The sequence below is a fragment of the Myxine glutinosa genome, chromosome 9, assembly GCF_964187855.1.
Source record: "Myxine glutinosa chromosome 9, kmMyxGlut1.1, whole genome shotgun sequence".
NCBI classification, from domain to species: domain Eukaryota; kingdom Metazoa; phylum Chordata; class Myxini; order Myxiniformes; family Myxinidae; genus Myxine; species Myxine glutinosa.
The window spans coordinates 119,220,115-119,238,628 of NC_136269.1; the positions used below are offsets into that span (position 1 = coordinate 119,220,115).

General features: G+C 42.4%; 1 protein-coding gene across 4 annotated transcripts in view; it reads left to right on the top strand.

The window, feature by feature from the left end:
• The window catches only part of LOC137435034 (uncharacterized), a 35,422-nt gene extending 20,343 nt beyond the window's left edge, over nt 1-15,079 (top strand). Inside the window, exons 2-4 of one of the 4 annotated variants that reach the window (XM_068128400.2) lie at nt 2,548-2,744; nt 9,886-11,968; nt 14,599-15,079. In XM_068128400.2, coding sequence (XP_067984501.1) covers nt 10,012-11,379 — 1,368 coding nt within the window. In that variant the 5' untranslated portion in view covers nt 2,548-2,744; nt 9,886-10,011 and the 3' untranslated portion in view covers nt 11,380-11,968; nt 14,599-15,079. Of the gene's footprint in view, nt 1-2,547; nt 2,745-9,173; nt 9,203-9,885; nt 11,969-14,598 lie in introns of those variants that run through there. The other 3 variants (XM_068128403.2, XM_078784812.1, XM_068128402.2) reach the window with 3 other exon arrangements.
• Nucleotides 15,080-18,514: the final 3,435 nt, after the last annotated feature.

Sequence of the window (18,514 nt, forward strand, 5' to 3'; positions counted from 1 at the left end):
ATATATATATATATATATATATATATATATATATATATATATATATATATACATATATACACATATATACATATATACATATATATACATATATACATATATATACATATATACATATATATACATATATATATATATATACATATATATATATATATATATATATATATATATATATATACATATATATATATATATATATATATATATAGATATACATATATAGATATATATATACATATTATATATATAGATATATATATACATATAATATATATAGATATATATATACATATATATATATATATATATATATATATATATATATATATATATATATATATTGTTGCGGATCTCCTGAAGCCCGTCGGAGTACAGAGGGGGGGTTAAACCCCTTTTTCCCCTTGGGTCTTCGTGTCCACAAGGCCGAATCGCGACTTCCGCAGCTAGCGTGGAAAAGGGTATCGGGTCGACGCCGCACGTACCTTTGACCCACGCTGCCACGAAAACGGTGACCGGACCTCGCACAAGCCACGCTAATCGAATACGCCCGAGCGATGTGCGTATCACGTGACTCATGCCGTTACTTGTATTGAACCCGATTCGAGCTGTTCTATTCGTGCAATGCTAGGCCAATAGATGGAAAGGACGGGAACGGTCAAATAAGAGGAAGAACACGGTTTATTTACACAATGTACAATAATCAGGATGATTTGAAAGGGGACACAGAGCAGATGCTTAACAGTTTAACTAAATCCCAGACAAAGGGCCCACTCGCTCACGCGGGGAAAAAGAAGGAAGGAAGTTCACGCGCCAAACGCGCCTTGCCGTCGGTCGCTCCGGGACAGCTCGCCCGGCGTGGCCCTCTGGTGGTCACGGCACGTATGCAGGAAACGCAGGCAGGAGGAGATCGCGCATCTGTGGCCCGGAACGGGTCGTCTCCACAAGCGCGATTAAATACAGCCGCAGTGCGCAGGGCACAGGGCATGGGGAATGTTCGTGTACAACGAGACTATTACAAGCAGTTCAAGCAGTTACAAGTACTCCGACTCGTTCTCTGGCTCTCGCTAGCTCTGACTGACAATCTCACAGGGGCTTCGACTCGACTCTCGTTCTCACCGTGTCCTCTCTGAACTCAATGCCTCGACTCGACTCTCGTCTTCGTGCGTTCTGATGTGAGGGGCTCGGGGCAGGGTTTATGGCTCCGCCCCGGCCTTACCCGAATGTTCCATCCCCCACCTCTCGTCGCCGTGGTGAGCCACTCCCCTCGAGCTTTGATTGGTGGCTCGCAGCTTATTGGCCACTCCCCCTGCAGCTCCTCCCTTCGGCCTTGCCAGACTTGTTCAGGCCGAGCACGTGGCATTCCAGCGCAAAAGAACACCTACCTAAGCTCACTGGCCTGCTCAACGCAAACTAACACAGGAAAGGACTACGCTTACATTTAATAAGAAATAACTATACTACAGCGAGGCTACATGTTGTGGTGCGTCTACATACGAGGGGGGGGGGGGGTCATCCTTTATTCCCACAACCGCAACAATATATATATATATACACACACACACACACACACACACACACACACACACACACACACACACACACACACACACACACACACACACACACACACACACACACACACACACACACTTGCCATCATGAGTATGGTAGATACCTTTTAAATATTTCCTTTGCAATTATTTTCATTACTATTTATTAAAGAATATAAAACGATGGTGTTTCTCTTAGACTTATGAGAACCCTTTAAAGGGCATAAATTTTTTTTATTGGTCCCTTGTATTGAGAATATACATAAAACTATTTAATTTGTTTAATTTGTGGACAGGGTTATTGCCATATACATTTTATCACTCTTTTCACATATGAATCGACATAGAAAGGCAGCATCGAGGATAAAATAATAAATAGAATGCTTTACAAAGAACATTCTATACAGACAGCACAGTCTGTTTTAGATTAAGTTATCAAAATGGATTTGGCAAAAATTCAATGATACGTAAAAGCATTTTCTTAAATGTGTCATTAATCAAAAGTGTTATAAACACTTGAGGCTGATGTTTTATGATGAATTCTGTTTTGCTAAATGAGGGGGATAAAAACAGAAGGGTGGGCAATGAGGTGTAGGCTATAGCCCAATGCGGTATGATATACCAATTAACACAAAAGCGACAGCTGGTGTCTTCCATCTTCTTCCCCCCCCTACCGCATCTTCCCATTTTCCCCAACCATTCCACCACAAGTCTCCTCCAGTGACATCCCACAAAACTGAGCTTGTATTCTCAACTCCCATTCTATAACTTCTGTCGTATATGAACTGATAATTACTGACTGTCTCCAACGAGGTGTGTCTCGTGACAGTTTAACAGGACACTTTTTTTTCAATGTCCACTGAACTAACCCTTTGTCCTTCTAAACCCTATCCTCCACCCAAATCGACTTTGCAACACTCCCCCCCCCACCCCCCCCCTCCACCCCACTCCTCTGTCTCCAACGCCTGACTCCACAACTCTACATGTGATTTAGAGGCAAATGGTGGGAGTGCCGGCACACAACCCCTGCCGTCCCAGCTGGAACAGGCTATTCTCAGCTCTCGTAATAGGGCGCAGGCCGCATTCCGTTGGAGGCACAGACAGCGAGAAGACAGTTTTGAAGGATCAGCAGAGGGTACAGGTCCCTGCTGCCTTATCTTGATTTCCTCCATCATGTCAGAAGGAAATAAGGTAAATCTCATTCATAACTTTCTTTAGGCTGCTCAAATACCAATCGCATGGGCCTTTGTTTAGGAATCTCTTAAGTACCTGGTGTTATAAATGCGATGCTCCAAGAACACTAAGACTTACAATATCACGTGGACATTTTACTTCAAATGGAATTCTGAAATTGCTGCTTAAAACGACTAACTGATATCGTCTTCAGATGGTCTTGGTCTTGATGGTCGTCCACTCCTGAGAACAATATCATTTTTCTGATATACTGTACTTTTTTTCATGTATGGAAGAGTGTAACTTTGGATGAAGAGCCGTTAACTTAACCAGAGATTGAGGTTGTTTATTCATTTACACAAGCGAAAGATTCAAGTGCTCTTTCAACAGCATCAGTTCAAGGTGGAAATGAATCAAAAGACAACACTATCTGGCTTTGTTCATCAACACGACAATTCAAAGCAAAGCCTCAGTACTTGATGTTGGCTGGGTGCTTTATTCGCGGAATCAAACGGTGCCAACTTTATCTCGATGACTTGCGATGTTTGCGCTGGCCTGTGTCTTGGCGCAGCGCATACATTAAAAAGCCGGAGCATGTAGTGGGTCTCAAGTGAACGACGCAGAAATAAAATTGTGAGGAAAAAAAAGAAAGAAAAAGTTTGTCTTCTAACTCAAAGCATCCATTGCGACTCGCTTCATCGTTAACCTGACTCGGTGGCGTGATGGTTCGGGCATCCGCTACGAGTCCGGGAGGTCGTCGGTTTGAGCCCGGCCCTGGCCGAGTTTACCGAAAGCTTAAAAAAGAAAGAAAGAAGGCAAACTCACAAACAGCCCTTGGTTGGCAGCCATTGCGCATGCTCGACGGGCCTACTGGCCTCCCCCTTAGTTGAGGGTCCTTGTAAGGGAACTCGTATCATATTACCATCGGAGAATTGCAACTAGACTGTCTCACGCTTCACGTTTTCCAAAGGCATTCAGATGAACACGACGAAGATGCGGATATCGAAACAGAATACAGAAATGAAGAATGATCGTTTTAAGGCCATTTTCCCCGCTAGAGCAGGGGTTAGCCTTGCGGGCCCCATGACAATCATGGTTCCCTGTTTGAGGCAATGTTTTTTTAATGGCCGGATGCCCTTCCTGACGCCAACCCTTAGTCGCCTCTTACGATGCGCAGGGATACGGTGTACCTATACTAAAGCGGGGTACACACCATGATCATTCATCCCAGTGAGCTGGTACTCAATTTGCCGCCCTCGGAAGGATGACAGGCTGAGTCAACCCCCCTGCCCTGGCGTTAATTCAGCGATGACCGGGATTCGAACCCAGGATCCTAGGATCCCAAGCCCGCACCCTAACCCAGGATCCTAGGATCCAAGCCCGCACCCCAACCCAGGATCCTAGGATCCCAAGCCCGCACCCTAACCCAGGATCCCAAGCCGGCACCCTAACCCAGGATCCCAAGCCCGCACCCTAACCCAGGATCCCAAGCCGGCACCCTAACCGCTAAGCCAACATCAGGCTTTATCAAAACAGAATATACCGACGTCAATTCAAATATGATTTCCCTTACAACTACTAGTCCTTCCACAATCGTAACCAACATCTATTGACGTAAGATGTTGTAGCATCAGAGATTGCGTCCATAGGAATACAATATGTCGATGTGTGCAGATAGCTGTACAATATGTCCTTTGAAACATCTTTTGAGACAACATAATTGTCTTTTTCTTTTGGAATTCTTGCTCTTGAGACTCGTTCTTAAGGCAACCATAAAATATGGGGAAGAAGTCATGCAGATGTGATTGTCTTACCAACTTATTACCTGTGTGTTTTCCTTTCACCTCCGATACCGATTTATATAATCAGTTATAGTTACTCTGAAAGAACAAGTCACAGCAATCCATGAGGGACTCGAGGCAGAAACAATTGGCAGTGTTAGCAGAGTCAAAAGGAGGCGTTGCAGGCCTCAGCATGTCCAATCTCCTGAAAAACGTTCACCTGCCTTTGGCAACATGAGCTTAGCACCGGGCCTGGCTCTCGAGGCCTTTGTAAACACGGCGAGTTTGTCAATGTGACATGATGATGCCGGGGGCAAATTTGGACGCAAACTCAACAGGGATCCCACGATGCCGTTCCTGCCTTCTCGAGGCCCGAACGCTATCTGTACAATCTGGACACCTTCGTAGCGAGGATGTAACATGCCCTCGGCCCTAGCGCCAGGTGAAGCTGTAAAACTGCTCGGTCAATTGAAAAACAAAAACTAGAGAGTTCATAGAACATCTTACCCCACGAAGTGTTCAGAAAAAGGACATTGGGCTTCATTGCTAACAGTTTATTGGAAGAAGCGGAAAAAGAAGAAGAAGAATCTCGAATAAGAGCTCAAGTTGCAAATTTGATTGGTTGAGACGGCGTACAATTGTGCCCAAGTATTTCCAAACTGAAGGTTTTTGTTCGTGTAAAACAAGGCGATTTGTGTTCTACAGCATTCAAATATATAATTTAAATTGAAATGAAAATAAAAGTTTTAAGGGTTGGAGAAAAACAACAACATTGAATCAGAAGATTACCGCCATTGATGCACCATCTTTTACACCACCTTATTTAACAGGTAAAATGAGTTATTTGTGCATGTTTTATGTGTCCTTTATGACATCCTGAAACAGATATAAGTTTCCCGTTTGGAATGATTGAATGAAATTGTTCCTCGATCATAAACTGAAGTCTGTCAGACAGAATGACAGACAGACAGAATGACAGACAGACAGACAGACAGAATGGCAGACAGACAGACAGAATGACAGACAGACAGAATGACAGACAGACAGAATGACAGACAGACAGAATGACAGACAGACAGAATGACAGACAGACAGACAGAATGACAGACAGACAGAATGACAGACAGACAGACAGACAGAGGGGCAGACAGACAGACAGAATGACAGACAGACAGACAGAATGGCAGAGAGACAGACAGAATGACAGACAAACAGACAGAATGGCAGACAGAATGACAGACAGAATGACAGACAGACAGACAGAATGACAGACAGACAGAATGACAGACAGACAGACAGAATGGCAGACAGACAGAATGACAAACAGACACAATGACAGACAGACAGACAGAATGACAGACAGACAATGACAGACAGAATGACAGACAGAATGACAGACAGAATGACAGACAGACAGACAGAATGACAGACAGACAGACAGAGTGGCAGACAGACAGACAGAATGGCAGAGAGACAGACAGAATGACAGACAGACTGACAGACAGAATGACAGACAGACAGACAGACAGAATGACAGACAGACAGAATGACAGACAGGCAAACAGACAGAATGACAGACAGAATGACAGACAGACAGACAGAATGACAGACAGACAAACAGACAGAATGACAGACAGAATGACAGACAGACAGAATGACAGGCAGACAGAATGACAGACAGACAGAATGGCAGACAGACAGAATGACAGGCAGACAGACAGAATGGCAGACAGACAGACAGAATGACAGACAGACAGAATGACAGACAGACAGACAGAGTGGAGCAATTGCTTAATCCCTCTTTACGCTACGCACAAGGGGTAACAATCTAACCCAACCCGTGTTACAGTATGTACAGTGTGATCAAACTGCTCTATAATGATGAATTCTACGATTTGAATTGAACATTGTAACATGTTTACACGTTGTTCTCTTTCATGGGTACACACAAGATGGTCCTTTGGTCCACCCCATCCAATGAATCTGTTTGTTCGTTTTCATATTGTGGTGTTTTGCCCGAAGGCAGGTTCACCACTGCGAAGCAATTTCTTGGCACAGGTTTTACTGGCTGGCCGCCCATTGCCTCCCAGCAAGACTCAGAGCAGGAATTTGTAACTTGGCCACGGTGCCGGCGATAACTCGCCTACTCTCCGTGAAGGACACCGTGGGATCTTTAATGGCGGCAGACGGGACGCCAGTTAAACATCCATCCGAGGGACGTCACACGCCGTTGGTATGCAGCACAAGGCTGCGGGGTAGCATCATTGCCTGAGGGTGCAGCAGTGCCACTGATGCAGTGCCCCCTCCATATTCCTCCATTTGAATAATCAGCAAGGTATCTATGGCCAAATCTGTGACCCAAAGGCCTATAATTGTGAAAGATGTCATGGAATCCTTTATATCCAACATGCTTGCACATGCAAAACCGCCGGCTTAATGTTAAGTCATCTGGACATATCCAGATAGATAGTGAACAAAGCCAGATAGTGTTGTCATTTGATTCATCGTATAACCGACTACCCCACTGATCTTTCTCTTGTAAACAATTGTATTCTTTGGCCTGGCTTTTAATCCAGACCCAGGATATAACCTACCATCCTGCAGGTGTTTCACATGCCAAGGTGAGACATCGTGTGTGTAGTCCATCGGACATTAAATATCCCACGGTGTTCGTTGTGAAGAGTAGGCGAGTTATCACCTGCACCCTGAACAAATTACAAATTCCTGCCGAAATCACCTTGCATCCGACGTTAATCTGGGCCAGCTGGTTCGCGTAAAACTTGGCCTGAAAACTTTAATTATACTACTACCCCTTCCATAACCCACTACTACTACTACTATTACTACTACCCCATCCATGACCCACTACGACAACTACCCCATCCATGACCCACTACGACAACTACCCCATCCATGACCCACTACTACTGCTACCACTACTACTACTACTACTATTATTATTACCCCTTCCATGAACCAATACTACCCCTGCCATGACCTACTACTACTACTACTACCCCATCCATGACCCACTACGACGGCTACCCCATCCATGACCCACTACGACGACTACCCCATCCATGACCCACTATGACGACTACCCCATCCATGACCCACTACGCCGACTACCCCATCCATGACCCACTACGCCGACTACCCCATCCATGACCCACTACGCCGACTACCCCATCCATGACCCACTACGACAACTACCCCATCCATGACCCACTACTACTACTACCACTACTACTACCCCTGCTGTCACCCACTACTACTACTACTATTATTACCCCTTCCATGAACCAATACTACCCCTGCCATGACCTACTACTACTACTACTACTACTACTACTACTACCCCATCCATGACCCACTACGACGACTACCCCATCCATGACCCACTACGACGACTACCCCATCCATGACCCACTACTACTACTACTATTATTACCCCTTCCATGAACCAATACTACCCCTGCCATGACCTACTACTACTACTACCCCTTCAATGACCTACTACTACTACTACTATTACTATTAGCTCTTTCACGAGCCTCGATTCAGTATACAAAAAAAACAAAAAAACCTCTTCCATCACCAACTACTACTACTACCCCTTCAATGACCGAGTACTACTGCTACTACTACCCCTTCCACGAACTACTACTACAACTACTGCCCCTTCCATGACCTACTATTACTACCTCTTCCATCACCAAATACTACTACTAGCCCTTCCATCACCAACTACGACTACTAGCCCTTCCATCAAACTACTACAACTACCCCTTCCACGATATACTACTACAACTACTACCCCTTCCATGACCTACACTACTACTACTAGCCCTTCCATCACCAACTACTACTACTACCCCTTCCACGATCTACTACTACAACTACTACCCCTTCCATGAACTACACTACTATTACTAGCCCTTCCATCACCAACTACTACTACTAGCCCTTCCAGCACCAACTACTACTACTAGCCCTTCCATCACCAACTACTACTACTAGCCCTTCCATCACCAACTACTACTACTAGCCCTTCCATCACCAACTACTACTACTAGCCCTTCCATCACCAACTACTACTACTAGCCCTTCCATCACCAACTACTACAACTAGCCCTTCCATCACCAACTACTACTACTAGCCCTTCCATCACCAACTACTACTACTAGCCCTTCCATCACCAACTACTACTACTAGCCCTTCCATCACCAACTACTACTACTAGCCCTTCCATCACCAACTACTACTACTAGCCCTTCCATCACCAACTTCTACTACTAGCCCTTCCATCACCAACTACTACAACTAGCCCTTCCATCACCAACTACTACAACTAGCCCTTCCATCACCAACTACTACTAGCCCTTCCATGACCCAATTATCCCCTCCTTTTTGTGCGGTCGGTTGGGAAAGCTTTTGGCTAAGTCTTTCACGAACCAGCTGGCCAGGGCAAACACAACTGAAAGTGACGACCACCAACTAGTGCTAGCGGGTGGGAGTCGGGAATCGAACCAGTCTTGTGCTAAGTTACCAAACAGTTAGCTCGCGCTTGCCAAGCCAGCCGTTCCTTATTAACGGTTTCGAATAGAGTGCTCGCTTGGGTACTTAAGCCGCTTGGCGAGCGCTCTCCAAGCTGATTGGTTAGCGAACACACCCCTGGAATCGACAGCTGAAAGGTAAGTGCGCCATCTCTGCGCCATTCCTGTCCGACTCGAGTTTAGAAATAAATAAATTAGTCAAAGACAAATGCTTCTGATAACGACGACATATAAAGGGTAATGTGTATGTATTTAATGAAACGTTTACAGACTGGTTGATCGACATGGACGGATAAAAACGTCGGCATTAATACAGTTCGGAATAGCCTGAGTGTGAGTCCGCCGGCGATTGAGGGTGAGGAGGCTATGGTGACGTCATCGATCACTCGCTCTCATGCTGAAATAGCGACATCTGTTTAAGCAACCGACCGTCTGCCATCGAGTGCACATACACCGCACAACGTTTTGTAGAGCAATGAGCAATTAGCATTGGTCTGGTCACGGGATACGTGGCCACGATTGAAGTTCCATGATACCAGGCATGTGACGACTTATATAATAATAATAATATATTTATTACATGTTAATGTAGTATATTTTAACCACCACCTTGATCTGCTCAATTAAGCACCTTTTTAAAATAGGAAATTTTATTTCAATTAAAGCCATTATTACGTCACAAAACCTCGTGAGGTCGTTCTGCGCCAGGAACGCTACAACATTATTATCCTCGCCCATGTTGGAATGCTGTTATGGTTGAAAATCCATCGTGTTTGTGTTACTGCTATTAACTAATTTTAGGCCCCATGTGTTTCGTGTAGATTTTCTCGCGGGGGTTTCCACGTGTTGGCAGGCTGTGACGAAGCCCAGACAGCCCGGCGACGCAGGACACGAGCCAAGAGCAAAGACAAGGATCTTGAGCACATCAACAGCGGAGACGAGGCACGATGCCGGTGAAACCACCCATATACCTCAAGCCCACGCAGATGAGAGGCCAAACGTTGCGCGACGTGCTCTCTGGCGACATGATCAGCCCCCCGCTCGGGGATTTCCGGCACATGATGCACGTCGGTAGCGCCGCTGCCAGCAAGCCGAGCTCCGGCTTGTCGACCTTTGGGGATTTGTCTTTCCTCTGGGGTCAAGTAGAAGGTGCGGGAAATCCAGCAGGTCCCAACGAAGACGACGGCGTCCTTGGAGCGGCCATGTTGGGAGGCCTAGGCAGTGATGCGACGTCACCGGTGCTTCGTAATGCGGTTCTGCTCCCTCTTGGGGGTTCCGAGCAGGCTTTAGTACTACCTGCTTGGGCAACGAAGAAACACAGACAGGTGGACGATAGAATTCAGGACCTCCCGACAAATACTTCGGGAAATTCGAGTGCGGTTGGGAAAAGCAATCATTGTCGAAGGAGCAGCAGTTTCAATCTCTGGGACAAAAAGCCCAAGAAGACGACGTGCAACGCTCTTTACTCACCTGCCTTGACCTGTAGGTCCAAAGGTGGATCGACTACGATGAAGGACTGCCACATAGAAGTTTCGACGAGCCCGGTCAGCAGACGCAGCTTCTTTCGGATCATCCGAGAGAAGGCCGAAAAGTTTGAACTCAGCTCGCCGAGCATCTCCAGGCGAGGAAGCCAGAAAAAAGAATCGAGGATAAAGAGCAAGGGGGACGAGCAGGTCGAGAAAGCGCAGGAAACAAAGTTATTGCAGGAACCGATACCTGCGGACGTTGTAAGCACTTTGAGCAACTCCCAAAGCAGAACAAAATTGGCCAGGCGTGCTGCAAGCACCTGCACTCCTTCGCCCTCATTGTCTTTCATCAACAAACTTGAGAAGGAATCAGGACAGTTAACAAGGAACTCCAATCCCACAAAATGTGGAACCCAAACGACGAAGAACAATATTCCTGCTTCAAGCACCTCGCACCTCAGGGCGACGAGTAACACAGCAGAGCAAAGCGTTACATCACACCTTCCGCCAAGAGAAGAATCCATCTGGAAACCAAGATGTCTTGTCCATGAACGGAATTCTCTGGATAAACAAGACGTGAAACCGGTTCAGGGTCTTGGGCCTGAAAACATGGCGTCACCTTTTGGGGCACAAATGTATGAAACGCAGAGTGTGCGGAAGCACTCACCTTGCAAAGGTGCTCAGGTGGAATCGAAAGATCCTCTTCTCCTGAGTTGCAGTTCTTTGCTCTCCCTCGATATCGATCTTGGCCCCTCCATGTTGGACGATGTTCTCGGTGTAATGAGTAAAGGTGGCGGTGCCCTGCAAATGGTGGCAGATCCCATGCTCCCAGGAGTATTAAGGTCATGATATAGGAAAACACACAATGTTTGTGAAGCACTTGATAATAAATGAACTCGATGCCCAGTTTGATGCTGATTTAAACAAAATCTATATTTTGGAACAGCCTCCAAGATACATGAAAGGGGACAGGAAAGATCCTCCATTTTGGCAACAACTTTCACTCAACATTTGGGAACTCTTTAGCTCTTGTTTTCTGATTGGTTCCTACTGCAAACAAGCTGAAATCGGCTCCAAGCTCTCATTGTGAATGGGAAATCATTTCCACATGTACAATTATTAATTGGAGGCCCATGCTCTTCATGGAGCTGCGGAGAGTATCACGACTAGTCAACAAATGCTTCGAGGTTTGAAACGATCCTGGACAAGTTGCTACTCTGATGCAGGATATGACTGCAGGACGCAGGTGGTTTGGGCAGGAATTTGCAATTTATTCCAGAGTGCCGGTGATAACTCGCCTGCTCTTCGCAAAAGGCACCACGGGATCTTTAAAGTCCACCGAAGACCGGTGCTGCCCGACGGGTGGATCCTCCTGCTTGACGTCCGCCAGAGGGACGGCGCACACATTGATGGCTCGCCCTGCCTGCATAACGCCAGGGTGAGATTTTAGAGCCTGGTCGGGATTCAAACCCAGGTCAGAGGGCTTCGAGGTTGCATAACTCAAAGATTCTTAGTTGTGAAGGAATTTAAAAAAAAGTGATTTTTGAAGTAAGAAATCTTTAGAAACTCATCCACATCATGTTAACCACTTTTTCACGTTTTTGTGTTACAGCCGGAATTTAAAATGTATTAAATTTAAAACTTTGTCACCGATCTACACATAATATCCCATAATGTCATTGAAAACATGATTTTAGAATTTTTTTACAAGTTTATTGAAAATGAAATACAGAAATATCTGATTTACATAAGTATTCAACCCCCGAGTCAATACTTCAGGGAAGTGCCATTGGTAGCGATTACAGCTTTGAGTCTTCTTTGGTATGTCTGTATCAGCTTTTCACATGTAGATTTGGGGAGTTTCTCCCATTCCTCCTTGAAGATTTGCTCAAGCCATGTCAAGTTGGATGAGCAGTGTCGGTGAACAGCAATCTTCAAGTCTTTCCGCCGATTCTCAATGGGATTAAAGTCTGGACTTTGGCTAGGCCACTCAAGGATTTTCATGCTCTTCTTGTGAAGCCATTCCAGTGTTGCTTTGGCTATATGCTTGGGGGTCATTGTCCCTTTGGAACGTAAATCTTTCCCGCAGGCTAGGTTCTATTGTCTTTTGCACTCTGAAGCTGGTTCTCCTCAAAGATTTGCCTGTATTTGGCTCCATTAATTGTTCCCTCTATCCTTCCAAGTCTCCCAGTCATTGCTGCTGAAAAGCATCCCCATAGCATGATGCTGCCACCAACATGCTTCACGGTAGTGATCTTGTTAGATGGTCGATGAGCTGCGCTCGGTTTCCACCAGATGTAGCGCTTTGTATTCAGGCCAAAGAGTTAAATTTTTGTCTCATCAGACCACAGAACATTTAATATTTTGATACTATATATATATATATATAGATTTTTGCTTTCTTCATAAAAAAAATATTTTGCTTCATGTTCTCAGAGTCTTTCTTGTGCCTTTTTGCAAACTCCATGTGTGTTGTCATGTGCCTTTTCCCCAGGAGTGATTTCTGTCTGTCCACACTCCCATAAAGCCTGGATTTTTGAAGTGCTGCAGAGACTGTTGTCCTTCCGGCAGGTTCTCCCATCTCAGCCAAGGAACTCTGCAGTTCTGTCAGAGTGGTTATTGGGTTCTTGGTCACCTCCCTGGCCAAGGTTCTTCTTGCCCGGTTGCTCAGTTTGGTCAGACAGTCAGCTCTAGGAAGAGTCTGTCTGGATAGTTCCATATTCTTTCCATTTCCTAATGATGGAGCTCATTGTGCTCTTGGGAACTTTCAACACTCCAGAAATTGTTTTATATCTTTACTCAGATCTATGCCTCCTCAGAATTATATCTTGGAGTTCTATGGCCAGTTATTTGGACTTCATGGTAGAGTTTCTGCTCTGATATGCACTGCCAACTGTGGGACCTTTTATAGAAAGGTGTGTTTCTTTCTAAATCATGTCCAATCAATTGAATTGGCCACCGGTGGACTCCAATCAATTTGTAGAGACAGCTCAAGGATGATCAAAGGATATTTGATGCACCTGAGCTCAATTTGGAGAGTCCGAGCAAAGGGGGTTGAATACTTATTGACTCAAGACATTTCAGCTTTTAATTTTTAATTATTTTGTAAAAATTTCTTTAAAAAAAAAAAATTCCACTTTGACATTATGGGGCATTGTGTGTAGATCGGTGACAAAAATCTCAATTTAATCCATTCATAACACAACAAAATGTGAAAAAGTCGAGGGGTGTGAAACTGTGAATACTTTCTGAAGTCGCTGGATGTATGTATGTGTATATATACATTTAATTATATATATATATATATATATATATATATATATATATATATATATATATATAATTATATGTATATATATAATTATATGTATATATATAATTATATGTATATATATATATAATTATATGTATATATATATAATTATATGTATATATGTATATATATATAATTCTATGAATATATATATAATTATATGTATATATATATATAATTATATGTATATATATAATTATATGTATATATATAATTTTATATATATATATATATATATATGTGTGTGTGTGTAGATAAGGTTATTGTGGACTTATGTTCAGTGATGTTGAAACAGTCAGAGAATATGGGGAAATGTTAAGTTTGTTTGAGTAAATCATATGTAACATATATGTATATTTTTAGGTAATGACTGAAAGCATTTGTTTGTACTTCATTCAAATTTAATTGCAAATGAGAGCCAAGAGTGCAATAAGTAAAAGAGGAAACTTCTTGAATCTCAGCAACGGTTACATGAAATTATTTTGATTCTATTCCGAAATGAAATAATTATTTACTAAAAATAATATATTGAGTGTAATTTATTGCACCTGAAAAGCAAAAAGCAATGAAGATAATATTGATCCAAATCACGTGATAATATTTCTATTTGCTGACGCATTCAAATGAATATAACAATGATGAAGCATTTTACTCACGGTTCAGTGCAATGAGGTGTATCTATATCAATGTTTACACAATTAATAATTTATTTCTCATCAAACGGCCACAATAATTCTCACCTTGGGGTCGGCCAGGGAACGTTTTTGGCCCGAGTCGTTCACGAACCGGTTGGCCAGGCCTGACGTTCAACTGAAGGTGATTTTGGCAGGAATTTGGAATCTTCTGGGTTCTGAAGACGACCTACGCCTCGTGAAAGACATCGTGGGATCTTTATCGGCAACCAACAACCAGTGCTGGCAGAGGGTCCTCCACCTTAACCTCCATCTGATGGATGGCGCACATGTTGATGCCTCGTCCTACCTGTGGAACACCATGGTGGCACTCCAGACAGCTCAATGGGGAGTGTGTGCACCTTTAGACTACCTGCCAACTCTAATGTTTACATTATAACAGACAATATATTGAAGGATAAACCTTGAAATGTTTAAATATAGGGAGTAAATTGCCATTTAATTTCCCTTTTTTATACGTGTAAATACTATGACGTTTTCAACTTTGTTTACCTCATTACTATGCAAGGTGTCTACAAACACTTGAAATAAAAATTGATCATGACCAGGTGTTCCGAATCATTCCCGATAGGTACCCATGGATCGGATTTCTCCCATTCAGGTGGGAGCACACTGGAACGTCGTATGGAATAATAGCGTTCTGTGTTCGGGGCAATCTTTGGAGCTTACACCTGCACCACAAAGCACACCTATCTTTATAGGAAGTGAGAACCAATGGCATGGTTTTTAATGCCTACATGTATTGTGATCCATGTAAAGGAGGAAAATGGAACATGAACCTGTTTTTAAAACTAGAAAGCATCCGAAAATGCAAACCCCACCCTCGTCCGTTTGTATTCAGACATCGCCGTCTTCTTCCGTGTGCTCAAAATATTGAAAACGGTTTACAAAACAATACAAAATGAAAATTGAATGATTTTATGCAGCCTTGACCTTTGAGCTGTAGATTAAAAATATATATCAGCTAACTTTGGATTGGTGAACCAATTCTGTCACCCAATATGCAAATTCTTAAAATTTCAGGTCAATTGGACTTAAATTGATGATTTTATGCAACCTTGACCTTTGACCTTTTGATCTAAAAAAAACAATCGTATGGAATAATGTAGCTTCTGATTGGTGAATCAATTCAGTGACCCGATATGTAAATTTTTTGAATTTCAGGTCAATTGGACCTAAATTGATGATTTTATGCAACCTTGACCTTCGACCTTTTGATCTAAAAAATAAATAATCGACTCCTACCTTTTGATTAGTGAACCAATGCAGTGACCCGATATGTAAATTCTTTGAATTTCAGGTCAATTGGGTGAAAATTGGCAATTTTACACAACCTTGACCTTTGACCTTTTTCTAAAAAAAACAATCGTATGGAATAATGTAGCTTCTGATTGGTGAATCATTTCAGTGACCCATTATGCAAATTCTTTACATTTTAGGTCAATTGGGTGAAAATTGGCGATTTTACACAACCTTGATTGTTGACCTTTTGATCTAAAAAAAACAATCGGCATCTAGCTTTTGATTGGTTAGCCAATTCAGTGACCCAATGTGCTAATTGTTAAAATTTCAGGTCAATCGGATGAAAATTGATGATTCTATGTGTTGCTGACCTTTGACCTTTTGGCCAAATTATTAATTTGCCTTTGCCATATTACCATAATAAAGCTTTGGTGAAAATTTGATGACAAAACTCAAATGGTAAAACAATTACGGCCCAGATACACACACACACACACACACACACACACACACACACACACACACACACACACACACACACACACACACACACACACACACACACACACACACGATGATCCACTTGTAAGTTTGATGTTTGTTTTGTTATTATTATGGAACAGGTTATAAAAACAAGCAGTTTCTTTTTCTGTAGGATTCGGTGTGTATAATGGAGGTGTGTTCAGTTACCAATCAGCTACCTAGCGCTTGCAAATCCAGGGTGTGTGTTCTCCCAGAAACCTGGTAACTGAACACACCCATGACGTCACAAAGTACGAATGATGTGAGACCCGGAATCTGAGTACGTGCATCTCCTTATTCATTCAAACGTCGAAGTGGAACAAAGGTAACCAATCTGGATCGTGTTTTGATTGGCTCAGGACATGTGTTTGCGTTCACATTTCCCTTGTACATTCTGCCAAGTAGAAGCTCAAACACAGCTGAAATTGTTAGGCCTTTGGCCTCCAGAGTTACGGCCACTGTTCTTCCAAGTTGCCTGTTTGAAAATATTGTTAAGCACTCCAAGAGTCTTAAATCTATATAATCACTCACCTGGGCCACAATGCTGTGCTGTTCATTCACCCTCCTCCCCCCACAGATCAAACACCCACTCACCGGGATTTATATGACCGGCATATACATATATATACACGAGCTAAAGTACCTGGGGGAAATTCAATGAAATACTATAGTAATAAAATTTGTGTTGTTGACAACAAATCACCACAACATCAACATGTGATCTACACAAAAGAAATCACTCGATCACTCCTGGGAATAGAATACTTACCCTGCACAATTTTGAGAAGGACTTGGTGTGAGCCAACTCTTGTGTTTTGTTTTTTTGATCCAATATGGCTTCCAGACCGGTGACCGATGCGTCACTTTTAACAAATTATATTTCCCATGGGTAGTTGATCATTTGATCAATTAGTTAAAGTTTTGCATTGATTGGTTAAGTGGTTTCAGAGAAGAGGATTTTCAAATATTTTCGCTTAGATCCAATATGGCTGCCCAAGCATGTGGCCTATTATGACTGTAGTATTATGACTGTAGTATTATGACTGTAGCATTAGGACTGTAGTATTGGTAGTGTAGTATTGGTAGTGTAGTATTGGTAGTGTAGTAGTATTAGTAGTGGTGGTGTATTATTAGTCGTGTAGTATTAGTAGTGCAGTATTAGTAGTGTATTATTAGTCGTGTAGTATTAGTAGTGTAGTATTAGTAGTGTAGTATTAGTAGTGTAGTATTAGTAGTGTAGTATTAGTCGTGTAGTATTGGTAGTGTAGTAGTATTACTAGTGTAGTATTAGTAGTGTAGTATTAGTAGTGGTGTAGTATTATTAGTGTAGTATTAGTAGTGTAGTATTAGTAGTGTAGTATTAGTAGTGTAGTATTAGTAGAGTAGTGTAGTATTAGTAGTGTAGTATTAGTAGTGTAGTATTAGTAGTGTAGTATTAGTAGTGTAGTATTAGTAGTGTAGTATTAGGAGTGTAGTATTAGTAGTGGTGTAGTATTATTAGTGTAGTATTATTAGTGTAGTATTAGTAGTGTAGTATTAGTAGTGTAGTATTAGTAGTGTAGTATTAGTAGTGTAGTGTAGTATTAGTAGTGTAGTATTAGGAGTGTAGTATTAGTAGTGTAGTATTAGTAGTGGTGTAGTATTAGTAGTGGTGTAGTATTAGTAGTGTAGTATTAGTAGTGTAGTATAAGTAGTAGTGTAGTATTAGTAGTGGTGTAGTATTCGTGGTGTAGTATTATTCGTGTAGTATTATTCGTGTAGTATTATTAGTGTTGTATTAGTAGTGTAGTATTAGTCGTGTAGTATTAGTAGTGCAGTATTAGTAGTGCAGTATTAGTCGTGTAGTATTAGTCGTGTAGTATTAGTCGTGTAGTATTAGTCATGTAGTATTAGTAGTGGTGTAGTATTATTGGTGTAGTATTAGTAGTGTAGTATTAGTAGTGTAGTATTAGTAGTGTAGTGTAGTATTAGCAGTGTAGAATTAGTCGTGTAGTATTAGTCGTGTAGTATTAGTCATGTAGTATTAGTCGTGTATTTTTGGTAGTGTAGTATTAGTAGTGTAGTATTAGTAGTGTCGTATTAGTAGTGTCGTATTAGTAGTGTCGTATTAGTAGTGTAGTATTAGTCATGTAGTATTAGTCGTGTTGTATTAGTCGTGTAGTATTAGTCGTGTAGTATTAGTCGTGTATTTTTGGTAGTGTAGTATTAGTAGTGT